Source organism: Leptodactylus fuscus, chromosome 5 (genome assembly GCF_031893055.1).
Source record: "Leptodactylus fuscus isolate aLepFus1 chromosome 5, aLepFus1.hap2, whole genome shotgun sequence".
Classification (NCBI taxonomy): Eukaryota; Metazoa; Chordata; class Amphibia; order Anura; family Leptodactylidae; genus Leptodactylus; species Leptodactylus fuscus.
This window is the reverse complement of record NC_134269.1, coordinates 144,153,711-144,172,915: the sequence shown is the minus strand read 5'-3', so window position 1 is coordinate 144,172,915 and position 19,205 is coordinate 144,153,711. Positions and strand designations below refer to the sequence as shown.

Below are 19,205 nucleotides of genomic sequence, written 5' to 3'. Positions count from 1 at the left end.
CCCAATTGCATTGAATAACCAATGGAAGGCGCTTTTTTTCTATCCCCTGAAATGTTTGTGTAGTTGTGTGTGGATTGACAATTTTTATTCAGCCTAGATGTAATCTTACTTTATGAAGTGTCACTCTTAGGAGTTGTTTACAGATAACACAGTATAGTTGTTCACTTTGGTAAATGTATCAAGCGTTAGTTTATGATGCGAATGACCTAAACACTGCCTTGCAGACATAATTCCAAGCACTTATTTAAGGGGAATTGACATATTAAAATATGCTCATAAGAAAAAACAAAGTGCAGCTTTTGAATACTGTTTTATGCATTGGGACATTAAATAAAACATCTGGTCCTTAGTAAATTTGGATAAATACAACCTCAAAAGATGAACATGTGATTTAAAAAAAAAAAAATGAAGCTAAAATGGAAAGGGTAGAATTGAAAAACTGAGTACACCCCATGAACATAGTGTGAACATAGCTTTACCCAGCTGGGTAAAGCTATGTTCACACTAGCGCCTTTTATCCACCCACTGCCAATCCGTATCTAAAAAAACAAAAACAAAACCTCCTAATCCACTTAAAAAGTAGTTACCTGGGGACACCAGACACCCAAAAAATGCAGAGAGAAATTTCCAGCCTTAACCGATGGATGTCTGTTTTTGACAAATCCACCCCCTCCCCCTTAATTCTGAGCACCCGCAGAGAAGAATGCAGAGGAAAAAACAGACTACAAAATTGACACCAACAGATTACTATCAGTTTGAGGTCTCTAGAAGATGGACACAAACAAATCAATGTTATGAAGAAAAAAAAAATAAAAATTGTAAATCATGTTTTTTTTTTTTTTTTTTTTTTATTATTAATCAAAAGTACTGCAAGTCCAACTTTTGTCTGTGTCCAACAGTGATACATGGTGGGCATGCACAAAACACACACCTGTGGATTGTTTAACCACTTCCGGACCAGCCCCAGTTATAGGGGAAATCAGCCTCCCTAACAAAAAAAAGTGATCAGATGTCCCCAAAGGTCTCTTATGACCTTATGGGGACACAATCTGAAAAAATATATAATAAACTTAAAAAAAAAAAAAAAAAAAAAAAGAAACTAAAATAATAAATAAAATACGCTAATAAAATGCTGTTATTAAAGGTTATAGCCCCACCCCTGACAACTCCACACAAAATAAAAATTACCATAACTGAGAGGAAAAACTATTTTATAAAGTTTTTCAGTTGTACTTTATTAAATTTAAAGTGAAAACCAGACACCATTTCCCTCCTATTATGTTTATTTTCCCAGATATAAAAAAAAAATTAACTCATTCGAAAATAAAAACATAAAAATAAAGCCCGATGTGTCCCCGAAAAAAGACGCAAAAATTAGTTGAATGAGACATATGAGAAAAATGTTACAGCCCTCAAAACCGCACATACAAAAAAACCTGAAAATGTGTCTGGTCCTGGACCACAAATTGGCCCGGTACCGAAGTGGTTAAAAAAAACAACAACAAAATCAGTGGTTTTTCAACAACCCATTCCAAATCGGTGTTTGTAGAATGGAAGAAAATACACACAAATACGGTGATAACAAACTCCTTGCAGAGGTTGTTCCTGTGGGATTCGAGCCCAGGACTCCAGCACTGCAGTGCTAACCACATAGCCACCACGTTGCCCCTACACATTCCAACTGAGTTTTTATGATCTTTAGACAGATCACAGAAACTTATTTCATGTGGAAACACCCCTGACTCTGGTATTTCTGTGATTGTACTGACCCATTGAAGCCAAAAACTGGAAGTTGCCTGTTTTCTAAGACAATATGAAATTTGCACATATCCAAAATTCTCCAATATTTTTTTTTTTCTTTTTCTTCTTCTGATTTATTTTACAGCTTCCTAGTACATTGTATGGAATATTAAACCGTACCACACGAACTGTAATTTGTCCTGAAGACATTAAGTTGTATTACAGCTCTGTGAAGAGGAAAAATTAAAAAAAAATGATGGCCTTTGGAAGGCAGTATGTCAAAATTGAAGGGGAAAAAATAAAAAATTGCCTGCAATGGGAAAGGGGTTAAAGGGTTATTCCCACAGCAACAATCTTATTTCCTATAGAAATACTTTGTAAAATATACCTGTTGCCTATTGAAATGAATTAGTGAAATTTGCCTACCATTGTTTGTGCTCTGCCCCTGGATACGACCTGCAGACTGTCACATGCACCACAGTAGGGACTGCCCTCTCTGGTCATTGTAAGCTGGAACTATGAAGGAGCAATGGGATGGGACAGATCTTGGAAGAGTGTGCACATACTGTGCAGATGGATCATCTACATGGCTGTTCAACTTTAATTTAAAAAAAAAACAAAAAAACTTTAGGCTAAGGCCCCTGTTTCTGAAACACTGTTGGTTGTTTTTTTGCAGATTTTGCTGTGGTTTTTTGTCGGTCAGGATTGGATTTAAGATACCATTAATCCTTTAATAGTCCCACAGTGGGGAAATTTCAGCATGTTACAGCAGCATAGTAATACAGATACAGGATAATACATAGTAATATATTACAGAAGGAGACACATAAGCTGAGAAGATAGGAGTTTGTAGCAGCTAAGGAAGACTTCAGGATCATTTAGTTCTCTGTGCGGAGTGATCTTTGCTGGGTCTGATGTAGATTATACAGCCTGTTCGTGGTTGGAAGGAAGGATCTCCGATAGCACTTCTTCTCACACTTTGGGTGAAGCAGACGGTCACTTAGTGTTGCAAAGTGCTGTCAAGGTCTCATACATGGGGTGAGATTTGATCTCTCACATGGAGCTCACCACCTGTACTGGGCCCAGGGGGCTCCCCAGGATAGAGTTGGCCCTTCTGATCAGCCTGTCAAGTCTGGAAATGGGAAATGTCTAAGTTCTTTTATTATATTTTCCATTCTTTTTTTAAGCAGCTCCTGGCTTTGGCTAAAAAAAGGAAAAAAGAGAGAAAATTTGCAACAAAAAAAAAACATTCTGCAACATGGGTCCTTAGCCTTAAAGAGGACCTTTCACCACTTTTGGGCACATGCAGTGTTATATACTGCCGGAAAGCTGACAGTGCGCTGAGTCCAGCGCACTGTCGGCTTTCCCGATCTGTGCCCGGTGTAAAGAGCTTACGGTGCCGGTACCGTAGTGCTCTATGGTCAGAAGGGCGTTTCTGACAGTCAGTCAGAGACGTCCTTCTGCCTCGCGGCGCCTATCGCGCTGTGCTGTGGAGCGGGGAGGAACGCCCCCTCCCCTCCTGATAATGCTCGTCTATGGACTGCTTTCTGGCAGTATATAGAACTGCCTGTGCCAAAAGTGGTGAAAGGTCCTCTTTAATATATGTAGAACGCTTCTTTCTGCACAGAAGGTTTAACAATGTTTTGACCCTTGTTTGAGGATCAAAAGCAGGCAGGATTAATGATGTATACAGGAAAACCTTTTTTGAGACTACCACCATGAAATAGTGGTCTTCTCAAAGAAAATGGCTTGTATGGAAAACTAAAAGACCATCACAAAATAATGTGGTCTAGGTAAAGAAATGGTCTATAAAGAGATGAGCTTTGGGAGAGGTTTCATGTCTACCACTTAAATTAAAATAAGAGAATTTATTTATATAATCCTTCTGGAAACACAACCTTTTCTAATTCTGTACAATCTTCTTTAAAGGCAGTCCAGGACGTGCCCAGTGTAAGATCTGCCCAAGTGTTATGTGAGCCAGCTTAGTCTTGTGGCGGTGCATGGTATGCTGTACTTGGTTGTTACACTTAATTAGTGCTGGCATGGAGCCTTAGAAGATGGAGTAGCGTAAATGTTATGCATGTTTCCTTTGATCCAAATTTTCGTCTGTTAATCCTTTCAGTGCTGGAGGGGGCTTATTGGCTAATTAAGTTAGAGTGCCCTGGTGTGCCTGTAGGCCTTCCAGCAGGGGAAGTGTTAAACGTCATGCTGGGGTGATTTATCCAGATCGCTGGTGCTGTAATGAGAAATTGATTGTTGAGATATTATCAGGATGACATTCAAATCCTCTTCTTTGTAACAAAGTGTTCAGCTGTAACGGTAGTGTCTTCTGTTTCCCTTCCTGGAGTTGACTCTTCTGTGGCAGAAAACATGGTCTTCAGCCAAGTAAAATACTTGTATACAATTCATAAAAATGAACATAAACTAACAATGCTGTCATTGTATTGAGGTGGTGTGTTTTAAAAAAAAATATATATATATATATATATATATATATATATATATATATATATATATAATATATATTCATTCATATATATTCTTTCCCCTATGTGTCTTTTTGGAATATGGGATGGAAATCCATGCAAAGATGGGGAGAACATACAAACTCCTTGCAGATGTGTGGTTTTTTTTTTTTTCTTCCCCCCCCCCCCCCCCCTTGGTGGGATTTGAACACCAGTGCTAACCACTGTGCCACCGTGTGGCCCCTTCCTGACATAAACTATTTCTGACGCCCATGCTCTGCTGGCTCTCGCTCATAGATTGCAATGAAGGAAAAATGTTCAAACAATTGTAATGGTTTAGGTCGTAATGGCCCAGCCCTAGTGTTCTGTATATTATAACGGTCTTATTATCCTCCATGATTCCCTCTTTCGAGTAATTTCTAATGACAATTAACCAGTGTAGAGGAAGAAATGAAACTGATTTTGGTTGTTTGTGATTGTCCAAATCCTCGTCATGGCAGACTATGGACTCTCAGCCAGTATATGGAAATACTACTCTTTCCAACTTTTACACTAGTGTGCAGAGAGCTCCTGCTAGGCAATAGTGACTTGCCTCACCTTTTGGGGATCATATTGATGGAAATTTCTATTGGATCTTGGGTCACATGATCATCAGATGTTGCGCTATATACCAACCTTTACATGCTAGATCAGGTATTATAATATTCTTGACTTGGCAAATTATATTCACACATTGCAGAAAAATACCCGCAATGAAAATGCTGTTTTTTTTTTGTTTTGTTTTGTTTTTTTTCTTCCCCTAAACCGTTGCAATTTTGGAAATCACAGCATATACCTACAGTGGGGCAAAAAAGTATTTAGTCAGTCACCAATAGTGCAAGTTCCACCACTTAAAAAGATGAGAGGCGTCTGTAATTTACATCATAGGTAGACCTCAACTATGAGAGACAAAATGAGAAAACAAATCCAGAAAATCACATTGTCTGATTTTGTAAGAATTTATTTTCAAATTATGGTGGAAAATAAGTATTTGTGGCTGTTTATGTGAAAAGGGCCCACATTGTCGATATGGAGTTCTTGGTATCATTGTAATGGTTATGGTGTAACATTGTCCGAAACAGCAAAAAAATTTTTTATTGAAGGCACAATTGACATATTTTTAAATAAAATTTTTGCATAAAACAAAATTGTGATTTTTTTTTTTTTTTTTTTTTTTTAACCCAAATATGTTTTGGACTATTTTCTCTATAATTAGTATCGACGATCTGGGCCCTTTTCACGTAAACAGCCACATTTGGTCAGTAACAAAATTTCATCTCAATACTTTGTTATATATCCTTTGTTGGCAATGACAGAGGTCAAACGTTTTCTGTAAGTCTTCACAAGGTTGGCACACACTGTTGTTGGTATGTTGGCCCATTCCTCCATGCAGATCTCCTCTAGAGCAGTGATGTTTTGGGGCTGTCGCTTGGCAACACGGACTTTCAACTCCCTCCAAAGGTTTTCTACAGGGTTGAGATCTGGAGACTGGCTAGGCCACTCCAGGACCTTGAAATGCTTCTTACAAAGCCACTCCTTCGTTGCCCTGGCGGTGTGCTTTGGATCATTGTCATGTTGAAAGACCCAGCCACGTTTCATCTTCAATGCCCTTGCTGATGGAAGGAGGTTTGCACTCAAAATCTCACGATACATGGCCCCATTCATTCTTTCATGTACCCGGATCAGTCGTCCTGGCCCCTTTGCAGAGAAACAGCCCCAAAGCATGATGTTTCCACCCCCATGCTTTACAGTAGGTATGGTGTTTGGAGGAAAAAGAATACTGAGTTGCATCCATCAAACACGTAAAGTGGTGTTTCTACCAAACAGTTCCAGTTTGGTTTCATCAGACCATAGGACATTCTCCCAATACTCTTCTGGATCATCCAAATGCTCTCTAGCAAACTTCAGACGGGCCCGGACATGTACTGGCTTAAGCAGTGGGACACGTCTGGCACTGCAGGATCTGAGTCCCTGGCGGCATAGTGTGTTACTGATGGTAGGCTTTGTTACATTGGTCCCAGCTTTCTGCAGTTCATTCACTAGGTCCCCCCGCGTGGTTCTGGGATTTTTGCTCACTGTTCTTGTGATCATTTTGACCCCACGGGGTGAGATTTTGCGTGGAGCCCCAGATCGAGGGAGATTATCAGTGGTCTTGTATGTCTTCCATTTTCTAATTATTGCTCCCACAGTTGATTTCTTCAATCCAAGCTGGTTGCCTATTGCAGATTCAGTCTTCCCAGCCTGGTGCAGGGCTACAATTTTGTTTCTGGTGTCCTTTGACAGCTCTTTGGTCTTCACCATAGTGGAGTTTGGAGTCTGACTGTTTGAGGGTGTGCACAGGTGTCTTTTTATACTGATAACAAGTTTAAACAGGTGCCATTACTACAGGTAATGAGTGGAGGAAAGAGGAGACTCTTAAAGAAGAAGTTACAGGTCTGAGAGCCAGAAATCTTGATTGTTTGTAGGTGACCAAATACTTATTTTCCACCATAATTTGCAAAAAAATTCTTACAAAATCAGACAATGTGATTTTCTGGATTTGTTTTCTCATTTTGTCTCTCATAGTTGAGGTCTACCTATGATGTAAATTACAGACGCCTCATCTTTTTAAGTGGTGGAACTTGCGCTATTGGTGACAGACTACTTTTTTTTTGCCCCACTGTATAGAAGCACTGGTGCTGTCACTATAGGTATAATTGAATTAGAAAATCTTCTGTGGAAATAGGCTAGGTCATCTGCATTGCTGTTCTTTGCTATTATGTAGAAAGAAATAAGAAAGCTGAGAACTAAGATAAATTGCCTGATCACCCATGACTGATACCAATTTCGCCTGATACAACCATTGACTTATCAGCTGTGTGCTGCAAGTATATGTATAGCAGAGGGTCTGGACAGAACCGTGGATGCAGCTGTGAGCTCTAATGGAGTCCAATTGGGGGGAGGGGAAGCATTTAAGTCTATTTTCTGTATGTTTTATCATTTCTCCTCCCCCCCCCCCCCCATTTCTACCACTATAGGGTATGTTCAAGGGATGAGTGACTTACTTTCACCAGTTTTGTACGTTATGGAGAACGAAGTTGATGCATTTTGGTGCTTTGTATCCTACATGGATCAACTGGTAAGTAATTTACTAATGATATGTTCATATATAACATATACATGCACAAACATATGTGAAATCTGTTCTAAAAGACTGAGTAACCTTAGTGAGAGAGAAGCTGTGTATTATGTACGACTTTCATTCAGCTTTTCATTCTATATTTTTTTTTTTTTTTTTTTTTTTTTTTCTTTTCTCTCCCTCCACTTTTCCAGCATCAGAACTTTGAAGAACAAATGCAGGGAATGAAAACACAGTTGGTCCAGTTAAGTACTTTACTGCGGCTTCTGGACAGTGGCTTTTGTAGTTACCTTGGTATGTATACATCATAGTTTACTTTTAGTTTTACACTTGAATGATTTATGAAGATTATTTTAGTGTATTTAGCAACAAGGGAAATTGAGTTTCATTGTTCATTTAGTCTTTAAGTACCAAGTTACAAACAAGACACAGTTAATGTGCTTTTAGGAGAATACAGTTTTCCACCAGGTGTCTTTACATGGACATGTTTGAGTGTCTGTAGCAAGACCTAATAACATGTACACTTAGAGCCTTATAGGTGTGTGTTTGTGTTTGTCTGTTTGTTGTGAATGTAATACTTTTCCTAAAGCTACCTTGCAGGGTGCAATGTTTGTGACCAAATTTTAAAGCAAACATTAACATATTTAATTTTTGTAGACCATTAAAAGTTGAAGGTTTTTGATAATCTGAATTCGATTTCAAGAGTTCTGTCTAGACATCTTAGAGGTGACCGTCCTTTGTGTGAATAGGTTGCCAATGGATACAACCACGGATGCAGAAATGGTTTGGTTCTTGATGGAAACCATGATTTTTTTTTTTTTTTTTTTTTTTTATTTTTTTTTTTGTTATTGTGGCTGGGATTACTTTATGGTAATCCAGCCACAATAAAGGAATTCATGGCTGGGTTCCTGATAAGCCCTACATCAATCAAGACAAGTGGCAATCAAGACCAAAGAGTGCTACCATTAAGAGGATTAGAGAAAATCTTTAAATATAAAAGAAAATGTTGCTGAATTTTAAAGAAAAAAAGTTTAGTCTCCTATCCTCGCCACGTCCTGATTTCAGTGACAAGTTGATGGACAGGCTTAGCCTGTGTGATGGAGTGCAGGCCACAGTGTGCTTCAGATTTACCTACAGATAAGATGATCAAGAACTGATTTTTTTTTTTTTTTTTTTTTTTTTTTTAACCCTTATCAGGACTCAGCAGCTAAATGCACTTTCCAGACCTACTAGCCGTCACTTATAGTGAAAAGAAGAGAATAAATTGAGTCGCCCAACCACTGCAGCTAGATACTGGTCTGCCCTGAGTGTTCACTGTGTTGTATAGGTTTCAGATATTCAAATGCATCTTACAATCTGAAAAAGATAAAGCAATGTCTTGGGTAAAATAGTTTAGGCTACATGTTTGTTTATTTTGGTATTTTCATCTCCAGTATCCTATTTAAACAAAATAAAGAGGTAGGTGCATAAATTGAACTAATTAATAAACCAAAAAATAAATGCACTAAAACTCGAACCTTTATTGATATTCTTTAAAAGCCTAAAGTGGTGGCATCAGTAACTACCATCAAAGTGTAGGGGGGATATATTAAAAGATGGAGTGGTGTTGCATTGTTGCCCCTCAGTGTGTTCACCTAATATTCAAAGCCCCTATAGCAGCCCCATCTGGTTTAGCTGACAGACTGACTAACATTGGGCTAAAGTTGAAAGGATAGCTGGTCTAACTACAGTGTTGGCCAAAAGTATTTGCACCCCTGCAATTCTGTCAGATAATACTCATTTTCTTCCAGCAAATGATTGCAATCACAAATTCTCTGGTATTATCTTCATTTAATTTGTCTTCAATGGAAAACCACAAAAAGAATTGTCAAAAAGCCAAATTGGATATAATTCAACACCAAACATAAAGGGGGTGGACAAAAGTATTGGCACTGTTTGAAAAATCATGTGATGCGTCTCTAATTTTTGTAATTAACAGCACCTGTTACTTACCTGAGGCACCTAACAGGTGGTGGCAATAACTAAATTACTAATAACAACTGGATTAAAGTTGACTCAACCTGTGTCCTTGTGTGTACCACACTGAGCATGGAGAAAAGAAAGAAGACTTGAGAAGCAAAATTGTGAGGAAGCATGAGTAATCTCAAGGCTACAAGTCCATCTCCAAAGACCTGAATGTTCCTGAGTCTACCGTGCGCAGTGTCATCAAGAAGTTTAAAACCCATGGCACTGTGGCTAACATCCCTAGATGTGGACGGAAAAGAAAAATTGACGAGAGCTTTCAACACAAGATTGTGTGGATGGTGGATAAAGAACCTCGACTAACATCCAAACAAGTTCAAGCTGCCCTGCAGTCTGAGGGTACAACAGTGTCAACCTGTACTATCCGTCTGCATCTGAATGAAAAGGGACTGTATGGTAGGATAGCCAGGAAGACCCCACTTCTTACCCAGAGACATAAAAAAGCCAGGCTGGAGTTTGCCAAAACTTACCTGAGAAAGCCAAAAAACGTTTTGGAAGAATGTTCTCTGGTCAGATGAGACAAAAGTAGAGCTTTTTGGGAAAAGGCATCAACATAGAGTTTACAGGAAAAAGAGACCTTCAAAGAAAAGAACACGGTCCCTACAGTCAAACATGGCGGAGGTTCCCTGATGTTTTGGGGTTGCTTTGCTGCCTCTGGCACTGGACTGCTTGACCGTGTGCATGGCATTATGAAGTCTGAAGACTACCAACAAATTTTGCAGCATAATGTAGGGCCCAGTGTGAGAAAGCTGGGTCTCCCTCAGAGGTCATGGGTCTTCCAGCATGACAATGACCCAAAACACACTTCAAAAAGCACTAGAAAATGGTTTGAGAGAAAGCACTGGAGACTTCTAAAGTGGCAGCAATGAGTCCAGACCTGAATCCCATAGAACACCTGTGGAGAGATCTCAAAATGGCAGTTTGGAGAAGGCACCCTTCAAATCTCAGGGACCTGGAGCAGTTTGCTAAAGAAGAATGGTCTAAAATTCCAGCAGAGCATTGTAAGAAACTCATTGATGGTTACCGGAAGCGGTTGTTCGCAGTTATTTTGTCTAAAGGTTGTGCTACCAAGTATTAGGCTGAGGGTGCCAATACTTTTGTCTGGCCCATTTTTGGAGTTTTGTGTAAAATGATCAATGATTTGACTTTTTTTTTTTTTTTTTTCATTCTTTTGTGTTTTTTCATTGCAAGCAAAATAAATGAAGATATTAATACCAAAGAGTTTGTGCTTGCAATCATTTTCTGGAAGAACATGAGTATTATCTGACAGAATTGCAGGGGTGCCAATACTTTTGTCCAACACTGTAACTGGTTTAGCAGTATACTACAACCCTCCAACCCCCATATGAAAGACAAGCGCGCACACCCAGTAAAATCTGATCTATACACCCGGTCAGAGCTGGTCTGAGGCATACACTTACTAATAGGGACAAACAGTTACAACCACTTTCAGAGAACACTACTCCACATATACATACAATGTCAGCACATCAATGTTTAAGTGACTGCTCAGCCTGACTCTGTCTCGCTGGACAAGCCAGTTGATCAGAGGCAATACGAGCAAGTCTAGTATGCCTGCAGTAATGCATGGCATCAAAGTATAATGGCAGCGTATAACCAATAGCCGGCTATAATGTGTAGCCACGCTGGCGGCCTGTCACTGCCCACTTTAAACGACCAGCGAGCCCCATCCCTCAAGACGACGTAACGATGGGCGTGCCCGATAACATGGTACCGCCCATCTGATGTAGGGGACACAGCTATACTACTGAATACCGCCCACCCTGTGACAGACTAACACAGGGCCAGGATACATACCAAAGGAGAAGGCTGTACCCTTACGCATAACAATGCAAAGCGTCCCTAGTAACCCCAGGCAGAGTAATCGCGGATGTATCAACAAGGAGGGTAAGTACCACACACAAAAATTGGCCAAGCGTACACTAAGAGGAATTAGCAAGAGAAAATGGCACAAGAAGGGGAGACTAATGTACAGGAAAATTGGCCAAGATGCACAAGAGTTAAAACATATCAACTACAATGGTGACATGCATTAAAGAATATCAATAAAGGTTTGCGTTGGAGATGAGAATACCCCTTTTAAATGTTCTAAAAAGCAAGTTATAGAACTTACTAAACATATTTAACAATGGTGCCCCATCTTCAGATATTCCATCCAGTCTCTGTACTTCTGTGCTTCTGAATTCCCTTCTCTATCCAAGCATTGGCTGTATGGGAGAAGTGGGCGCACTTGGCCTTCATTTTTAGACTGCGTGTAAAGCAATAGCTATCATCTATCAAGCACAAGATGGTGGTAGTAGTGCCACAACGAAGACCAGAGGGTATAGCTAAAGAAGGTTCTATGCCGCATTTGTTTAATGTAAAAGGCACTTAAGTAGTCTGAATTCCTAATGGTTCTTTATGTAATTCTAATGAAATGGCCCATAAACCATTGACAGGATGTCTGAAAATGGCCCTCCTGTTATTTCTCTTGTGACAAGAAAATCTAAACTCAACAACCTATTTCTAATGTTCTATATATTGCTGCCCTTTGTCAGAAGTGTTTTGATAAATATATGGCCTCCTGCATTTGTAGGTACGGTACCCTATCTGTATATCTTCAGTCATAATTTACAGACTCTGTCCATTCCACACTGTTTGAGTTTGGTCATCATTTTATCTCTGATATTGTCACTTGTCACATTAGTGATTCTCACTATTTTCTTTCTTAGAATCTCAGGACTCTGGCTATCTGTATTTCTGTTTCCGATGGCTTCTGATACGATTTAAAAGGGAATTCAGCTTTCATGATATTCTTCGAGTGTGGGAGGTGAGCTTTTTGCAAGGATTTGCATTGCATAGTGTGCATCAGAAAACAAACTTTTTTTTTTTTTTTTTTTTTTTTTTTTCTTCTCTAAAATACAACCCTGTATTGAATCTGGCTATGGCGAACTCAGGCGTCCAAAATGGTTAAGTGATGTGGAACTAATCATAAGCCTCTTCATTTTGTGAGAATGCACCAGATGAGAGGTGAAGAGGACCAATGATGTGCTCTCTGTCTGAGCTGCTCATTTGTATTCATAGATTTTGAATGGAAATTACTAGAGGTTTCTCATCAACCAGTGAAAGGTTGTAAACTGTTTTCAACAATTTTATAGGTAATGTGGACAGACTTGCCGTGTCAAAATTTCCATCTGCTCATTTGCTGTGCTATACTAGAGTCGGAGAAAAAGAAAATAATGGATGGGGGTTTTGGCTTCAATGAGATTCTAAAGGTATGTCAGTGTTAGAATAACACAGCTTATGGTATTAAATCACATTACAATTTATGATGCATATTAAGGTTAAACAGCTATAAAGTCTTATTAGTAATATCTTTACACTCTTCTGATTTGAATTCCCATAGACGAGACACTGTTATACAGATATACCTCACCTTGCAGCCTCATACAGTACAGAGACTTCTCACAATTCAACCTAATGTTCCTCCTCTATTTTGTGGCACCCATTGCACACTTCTGCCTTTTTTCATTCTGTTTTAAAGGGATTCTATCATTAAAACTGCATAAATTTTAATTTTTTTCTCTCGCTAACACGTAGGAATAGCTTTAACCCCTTAACGCTCAGCTCAGTAATAGTACATCGCTGCAAGTAACACGTTAACGCTCACCTCAGTACTATTACTGACCTGTAATGGCGTGGGCACAGAAATGTGCGTGCGCCATTACTCCTAGCTGTGTTACACAGCAGAGAGCCAAGGCGAGTCGCCCAGCTAAATTGCTCCGCGACATCGAAAGAGTTTTTGTGTGTGGGCCCCCACCCTGGGGTGAGATGGGGGGGGGGGGGGGGGTGTGCCCTGATAAACTTTATGCAGCCCTGGGTCTGGCTATTGACCCCGGGCTGCTAAGACCCCCCCACCACCACCACCTTTGTACCTGATAGATTCACTTCCTGCAGCATGGCTGGATCAATGCGTCTGCATAGACTCACTTCCTCTATAGTCTGCAATACACGTGTATTGCAGGCTATAGTACTGGACCAGCAATCAGAGTATTGCTGGTCCAAGTGTACTTATAGAACAAATTAAAAATGTAAAAGTGTGTGAAATGAATGAACTACCAAAATTCCCTTTTCCTATATCAAATGAGTTAAATAAAAAAAATAATGCATATTTGGTATAGCCATGTCCATAACAACCTGTACAATAAAACTAAAACATTTTCACCTATATGGTAAATGTCGAGCAAAAGAACGGGAAAAAAACTACCGGAAATAATTTTTTGCCATCTCACCTTAGAAAATTATGCTATTAAAAAGTGATAAAAAATCGTATGTACACCAAAACAGTACCAATAAAAAGCACAGGTTGTCCCGCAAAAAATAAGCCCTCAACCAACTGTCAACCGAAAATAAAAATGTTACGCATCTCAGAATATGGCGATGCGAAAAACATTGATTTATGTCCCAAAATGGGTTTTTGCTCTGCAAAATTACTAACACATAAAAATAATATAGATGAGGTATCACCGTAATCGTACCGACCCGCAGAATAAAGGTCACATGATACTTATGCTGTACGCCGTGTGGAAAAACATTTAAAAGGTAAAATGCAATGCCAGAATTGACTATTTGTTTTATTAGACTTTTTTTTTATCCACCAAAAAAAATTACGTTATAGGCATCCGAAAATGGTGTCATTACAAAAGCATCAGATCCCCCCCCCCCAAAAAAAAAAAAAAAATAAAAAAAAAAAAAATATTCCCTCTTCATAATCTGCTGTACAGTCACGTCTGGGATACTAATACTCACTAATTCTTTGAGAGGTGCAGTTTCCAAAATGGGGTGACTTGTGGGGGTTTTCCACTGTTGTGGTACTTCTAGGGCTCTGTAAATACAACATGGTGTCTAAAAACTATCCTAATGAAATTGCTGCCCGAAATCCATAAAGGTGCTCTTTGATTTCTGAGGACTGTTCTCTCACTGTTCTCTTCTGAGAGACCCCAGTGCTGTGAGAGAACTCTCCAGCGACTGCCTCTTCTTCTTCTTCTGGAATGCCCTCTCCGGGAGGTGTTCTTCAGATGGCTTTAAATGGGACGCATGCGCAGTTGGCTCTGGCATGCCTGCGGCAGTTTTCTTGTGGCTGCTTACACAGTACACAGGCATGATGGCAGAGCTGTCTGCGCATGTGCCCCCTCTTTAAAGCCAGAAGAAGCTATCCAAAGAATATGTCGTGGAGAGGGTGTTCCAGAGGAAAAAGAGGTAGTCTCTGTAGAGTTCTCTCGCAGGACTGGAGACCACACCCAGTGTTGCAAGAATTCACTTGCATACCGATGAAAACCAGGATATCTATGGAACAGCGGCGTGGAGAAGATATTTAAAAGTAGGAGAATAGCCTTTAAGGTTATTCCTACGTGTTAGCGAGGAAAAAAAATGCAGTTTTAATGATGAATCCTTTACTGTCTATACTGGAGATCTTGCACGTGGCGGCTTTTTTTTTTTTTTTTTTTTTTTTTTTTCTCAAATTCCATTTCACAAATCCATCTTGCTCCTTACTGTTGCAGACACTCCCTCCAAAGATTTGTCTTCCCTCTTTTCCCTTGCACCATAAATAAGACTGTAGGTAATTCCTTTTGCCCTAGTTGAGAGATTTCAGATACTTGATACACAAGCCACATACAAGGGTTTCATCTGAAAACCACCATTAACTCTCATTTTGTTTTTTAGCACATCAATGAACTTTCCATGAAGCTCGATGTAAATGATGTTCTCTGTAAAGCGGAAGCAATCTCCTTGCAGATGATGAAGTGCAAGGTATTACAACGTACTTTGTGACCTTTATAGTTTTACCTGTATTACAATCTCATTTTGCAGGAACAAGGGAATTTTAACTATGTGGAGCTGCAGGGCAAATCTGTTAGTTGTTCAGTAAAGGTTAATATTATGGTTATGCGAGTGTCTGATTTCAGGAATGGCTGGAAGTGGCCTTGGCATAATTAAATATAAATATGTGGATTCTTGTCCATTTATCATGGTGACTTTTATAAATGGTGGACATTGTCCACTTGTTTTCATTGATCCTTATGAATAAAGATAGCTGGTTGATGTATCTTGAGCCGAAACTGTAATACTTAAAGCGTACCTCTGCTTATAATCAACTTCTTATAAATGAATAGTGCATTTAAATATAAGAAAAGGAGACAAGCTTAAGTGCTGGAATTTCTTAATCTTCAATCTGACTTCTTTGTTTAAATTAAATCCATCTCTGTATTCAGCTTCATACATGCAACTCTAAGGAGTAGGTGGAACTGAGACTAATTCTCCTACGGGTGGTTTAGATTTATTGCCTCATTCTGGGTATTATCAGCCTCTTATCTACAACATAACAGTATTTAAAAATGCAAGGAACAGCAAAGAATGACAGCAGCAATTATCTGAGAATCTTTGAAAAAAGGAGAAAGTAACCGACTGAAAAGTGGAGGGGGTGGGATAAAATTTCTTTAAGTTTATATTACAAAGTTTCTTATATTCTTCTGTAGTATTAATCTGAGAGGTTTATAACTAGAGGTACGCTTAAATTAGTCACATCAGGAGATAAGTTCTTCAAAGAACATATGATTGAGTACAGAAGCCTATACAGGTAGCTGTGTAAAACTGAAAAGGCAAAGTATTTGTTATATTTGTGTACCCAGACTGTTCTCTAAAATACATATAGTGCTGTGAAAGAGCATTTGCTTCCCCCCCCCAGATTTTATGCACTTTTTTGACACTACCTGATATTCAAACTTATTTGATAATTGAAACATTTCAAAGATAACCTGACTAAATAAATACAAAAAAAAAACTTTAAATCAGGATTTCATAAATGAAGTGTAAGGGGGGGAGCTACCCCAAACAATCTGGCCTTATGAGAGAAGTACTTCCTTCTGCAGTTAACCAGTAACTATCAGAAAAGGGGAGTGTGTAGTATTGACAACAGACTATAGTGGTACTGAACTTTTACCATTTATATGTAGCTGTTTCCCAGTCAGCACTGGATGTTCCTAAATGCAAATCGATCTATAAACTATAGTCTAACTGTGCAACTGCTATGACCTTAAAATAAATAAATAAATAAATTTAAATTTAAAAAAAAATATATATATATATATATATATATATCTCCTTGTATTGTAATATACTGAACAGGAGTGCAGAGAGTAATGAAAATGCTCAATGTTGTTCTGCTCACGCCTTAGGTTTAGTGTTTGTTTTGTTTTTTTCAATTTTTTTTTTTTGATAGGCCTTTTAACCCCTTCCCGACATGCGCCGTAATAGTACGGCGCGTGTCGGGTCTGTAACTATGGCGACCGCCCGGGAGCCGGGCGGCCGCCATAGCCGCCGGGTGTCTACTGCTTTAAGCAGTAGACAACTGGCTCTCATGCCTCCGATCAGTCTCCGGACCGATCGGAGGCATTAACCCCTCCGGCGCTGCTGTCAAAGGCGCCGGAGGCGCCATTTTCCCGGTGGCGCATGGGCGCCGCCATTTTGGCAGGGATCGCCGGCTCCTGGAGCATGCTCCAGGGCCGACGTCACGTTGCCATGACAGCCGGGAGCCTTGTTAAAGGCTCCCAGCCAGTCTGCAAAGTCTCTTTTGCAGGCTGGTGTATACAGCCTGCAAAAGAGATGATGATTTTTTTGCAATGCATTGCAATGCATTAGCATTGTAATGCATTGCATTAGTAATCAGACCCCCTGGGGTTCAACACCCCTAGGGGGTCTAATAAATGCAAAAAAAATAAAAAAAAAAATATAAAAAAATATAAAAAGTATTAAAAGTTCAAATCACCCCCCTTTCCCTAGAACAAATATAAAAGTAGTTAAAAACTGTGAAACATATACATGTTAGGTATCCCCGTGTCCGAAATCGCCCGCTCTACAAATCTATAAAAATATTTTTCCTGTTTGCCAAACGCCGTAGCAGGAAAAATAGTCAAAAGTGCCAAACCGCCGTTTTTTCACTTTTTTAATTCTGATAAAAATTTGAATAAAAAGTGATCAAAGCAATAACATTTCCCGAAAATGGTAGAACTAAAAAGTACACCCGGCCCCGCAAAAAAAAACGCCCTCAGAATCCCCGTACACCTATGTATAAAAAAGATACGGCCGTCGGAATATGGCGACTTTTAGAAAAAAAATTTTTTAACACCGGTTTGGAATTTTTTTTAGGGGTCAAATTGTAAATAAAACCATATAAATTTGATATCTCTGGAACCGTACCGAAACACAGAATATAGGGGACATGTCATTTTGGCTGCACAGTGAACGCCGTAAAACCAAAGCCCGTAAGAAAGTCGCAGAAATGCATTTTTTCTTCAAATCCACCCCATTCTGAATTTTTTTCCTGCTTCCCAGTACATTATATAGAATAATTAATGGTGGCATCATGAAGAAAAAATTGTCCCGCAAAAATTAAGACCTCATATGGCTCTGGGAGCGGAGAAATAAAAAAAGTTATGGGGTTTAGAAGGAGGGGAGTCCAAAGCGAAAAACGAAAATCAAAAAATGCCATCGGCGGGAAGGGGTTAATATAAGGGAGCACTCGCCAGAGCATTATTTTATTTTTTTCATAAAATCATTCTTAGTCCATTCTTAATAAAAACATTGATGAGGAATTCATGGGAGAGATTGTACACAAGTGGCTAGGCAACGTCTGTTCTGCGCAGGAAACACTTTTTCAAGCCTCACTTATGCTAGCACTCTGTCCCCTAATGTTATGAGACTCTATAATATTTGTATAAATATATATTGTGAAATGTTTTGCTCACACTCTGTACATAATGTAAATTTTGTCTCATGTAGGATTTGCCTTCAGCAGTTTGTGAGGTTCTAGGACTTAAAGACAATTCCTTGATGCCAGCTTTTGACCTGGCTGAAGATTGTGTAGTCAGTAAACCTTACCAGCACTCCTCTCCAAATAGCTCAGTGCCTGCACAACCTCACAACGGGTCCAGAAGCAACTCAAGCCCGAAAGTTCTGCCAAACAGTGTTCACACACAAACCTCTGCCTGGTGAAGCTGCTCTTGTGGAGAGGCTCTCAGACAAAGACACTTGATTTTAATATGTGATGTTAATTCAGCTGTTAATCTTGGAGATTTTGGAAAACTCAGATATTTTGTCTTTGCATTAAAGCTTTTAAGAAAAGATCGAACGTAATTATTTGTAATTATTTTTGTAGTTAACTCAAACCAAAATAGCCTGTCATTTATCATTCCACAATATTTTAGTAAGGAAATCCTTTTCAATGACTGAGATGTCAGCTAGAGGATTGAGTCGCATTGACTATACAAATTCTATGTGGATTAGCAATTATTACAATTCTATACATTTCTGCACACGTACCCAAGCTTCATTCTGTAAACAGGCAGAACGGAGGACTGCAAGTATTTACTGTGTAGCTGGATCATTTATGTGCCACAAAGGGGCCTATTTTATTTAAAGGGGTATTCCCACTAATGAAATTTTCCTCCTATCCACGTGTTAGAGGAACGGTGCCTATCACTAAGCTGGGACCCCCTTTAATCACAAGAATGTGGATTCCGGAGTCCCCTGTGTGAAGGGAGTAGTACTATTCCTACATGATCACAATGTTCACTTTGATGGAACTAATGGAGTGCTGCTTTCAATTTTGTTTTCTAGTACCATAAAGGTGAATAGAACTGGGGTCATGCATGCACACCCTTACTACTTTTACACAGGGGACTTGGGTATCCCTCTCTTTGTGATTTCCAGAGTCCTCACTTATGCATAGAATAGGGGATCCATTGTGAAGTGTTACTGGATAG

The 19,205-nt window shown here is 39.3% G+C and overlaps 1 protein-coding gene across 2 annotated transcripts in view; it reads left to right on the top strand.

Annotated features, from left to right (window-relative positions):
* Positions 1-18,571, top strand: part of TBC1D15 (TBC1 domain family member 15) — a 58,687-nt gene extending 40,116 nt beyond the window's left edge. For both annotated transcript variants that reach the window (XM_075274346.1, XM_075274347.1), the window contains 6 exons: positions 7,262-7,362; positions 7,557-7,656; positions 12,117-12,214; positions 12,543-12,659; positions 15,109-15,195; positions 18,223-18,571. In XM_075274346.1, coding sequence (XP_075130447.1) covers positions 7,262-7,362; positions 7,557-7,656; positions 12,117-12,214; positions 12,543-12,659; positions 15,109-15,195; positions 18,223-18,435 — 716 coding nt within the window. In that variant the 3' untranslated portion in view covers positions 18,436-18,571. The remainder of the gene's footprint in view (positions 1-7,261; positions 7,363-7,556; positions 7,657-12,116; positions 12,215-12,542; positions 12,660-15,108; positions 15,196-18,222) is intronic.
* The last annotated feature ends 634 nt before the right edge of the window (positions 18,572-19,205 follow it).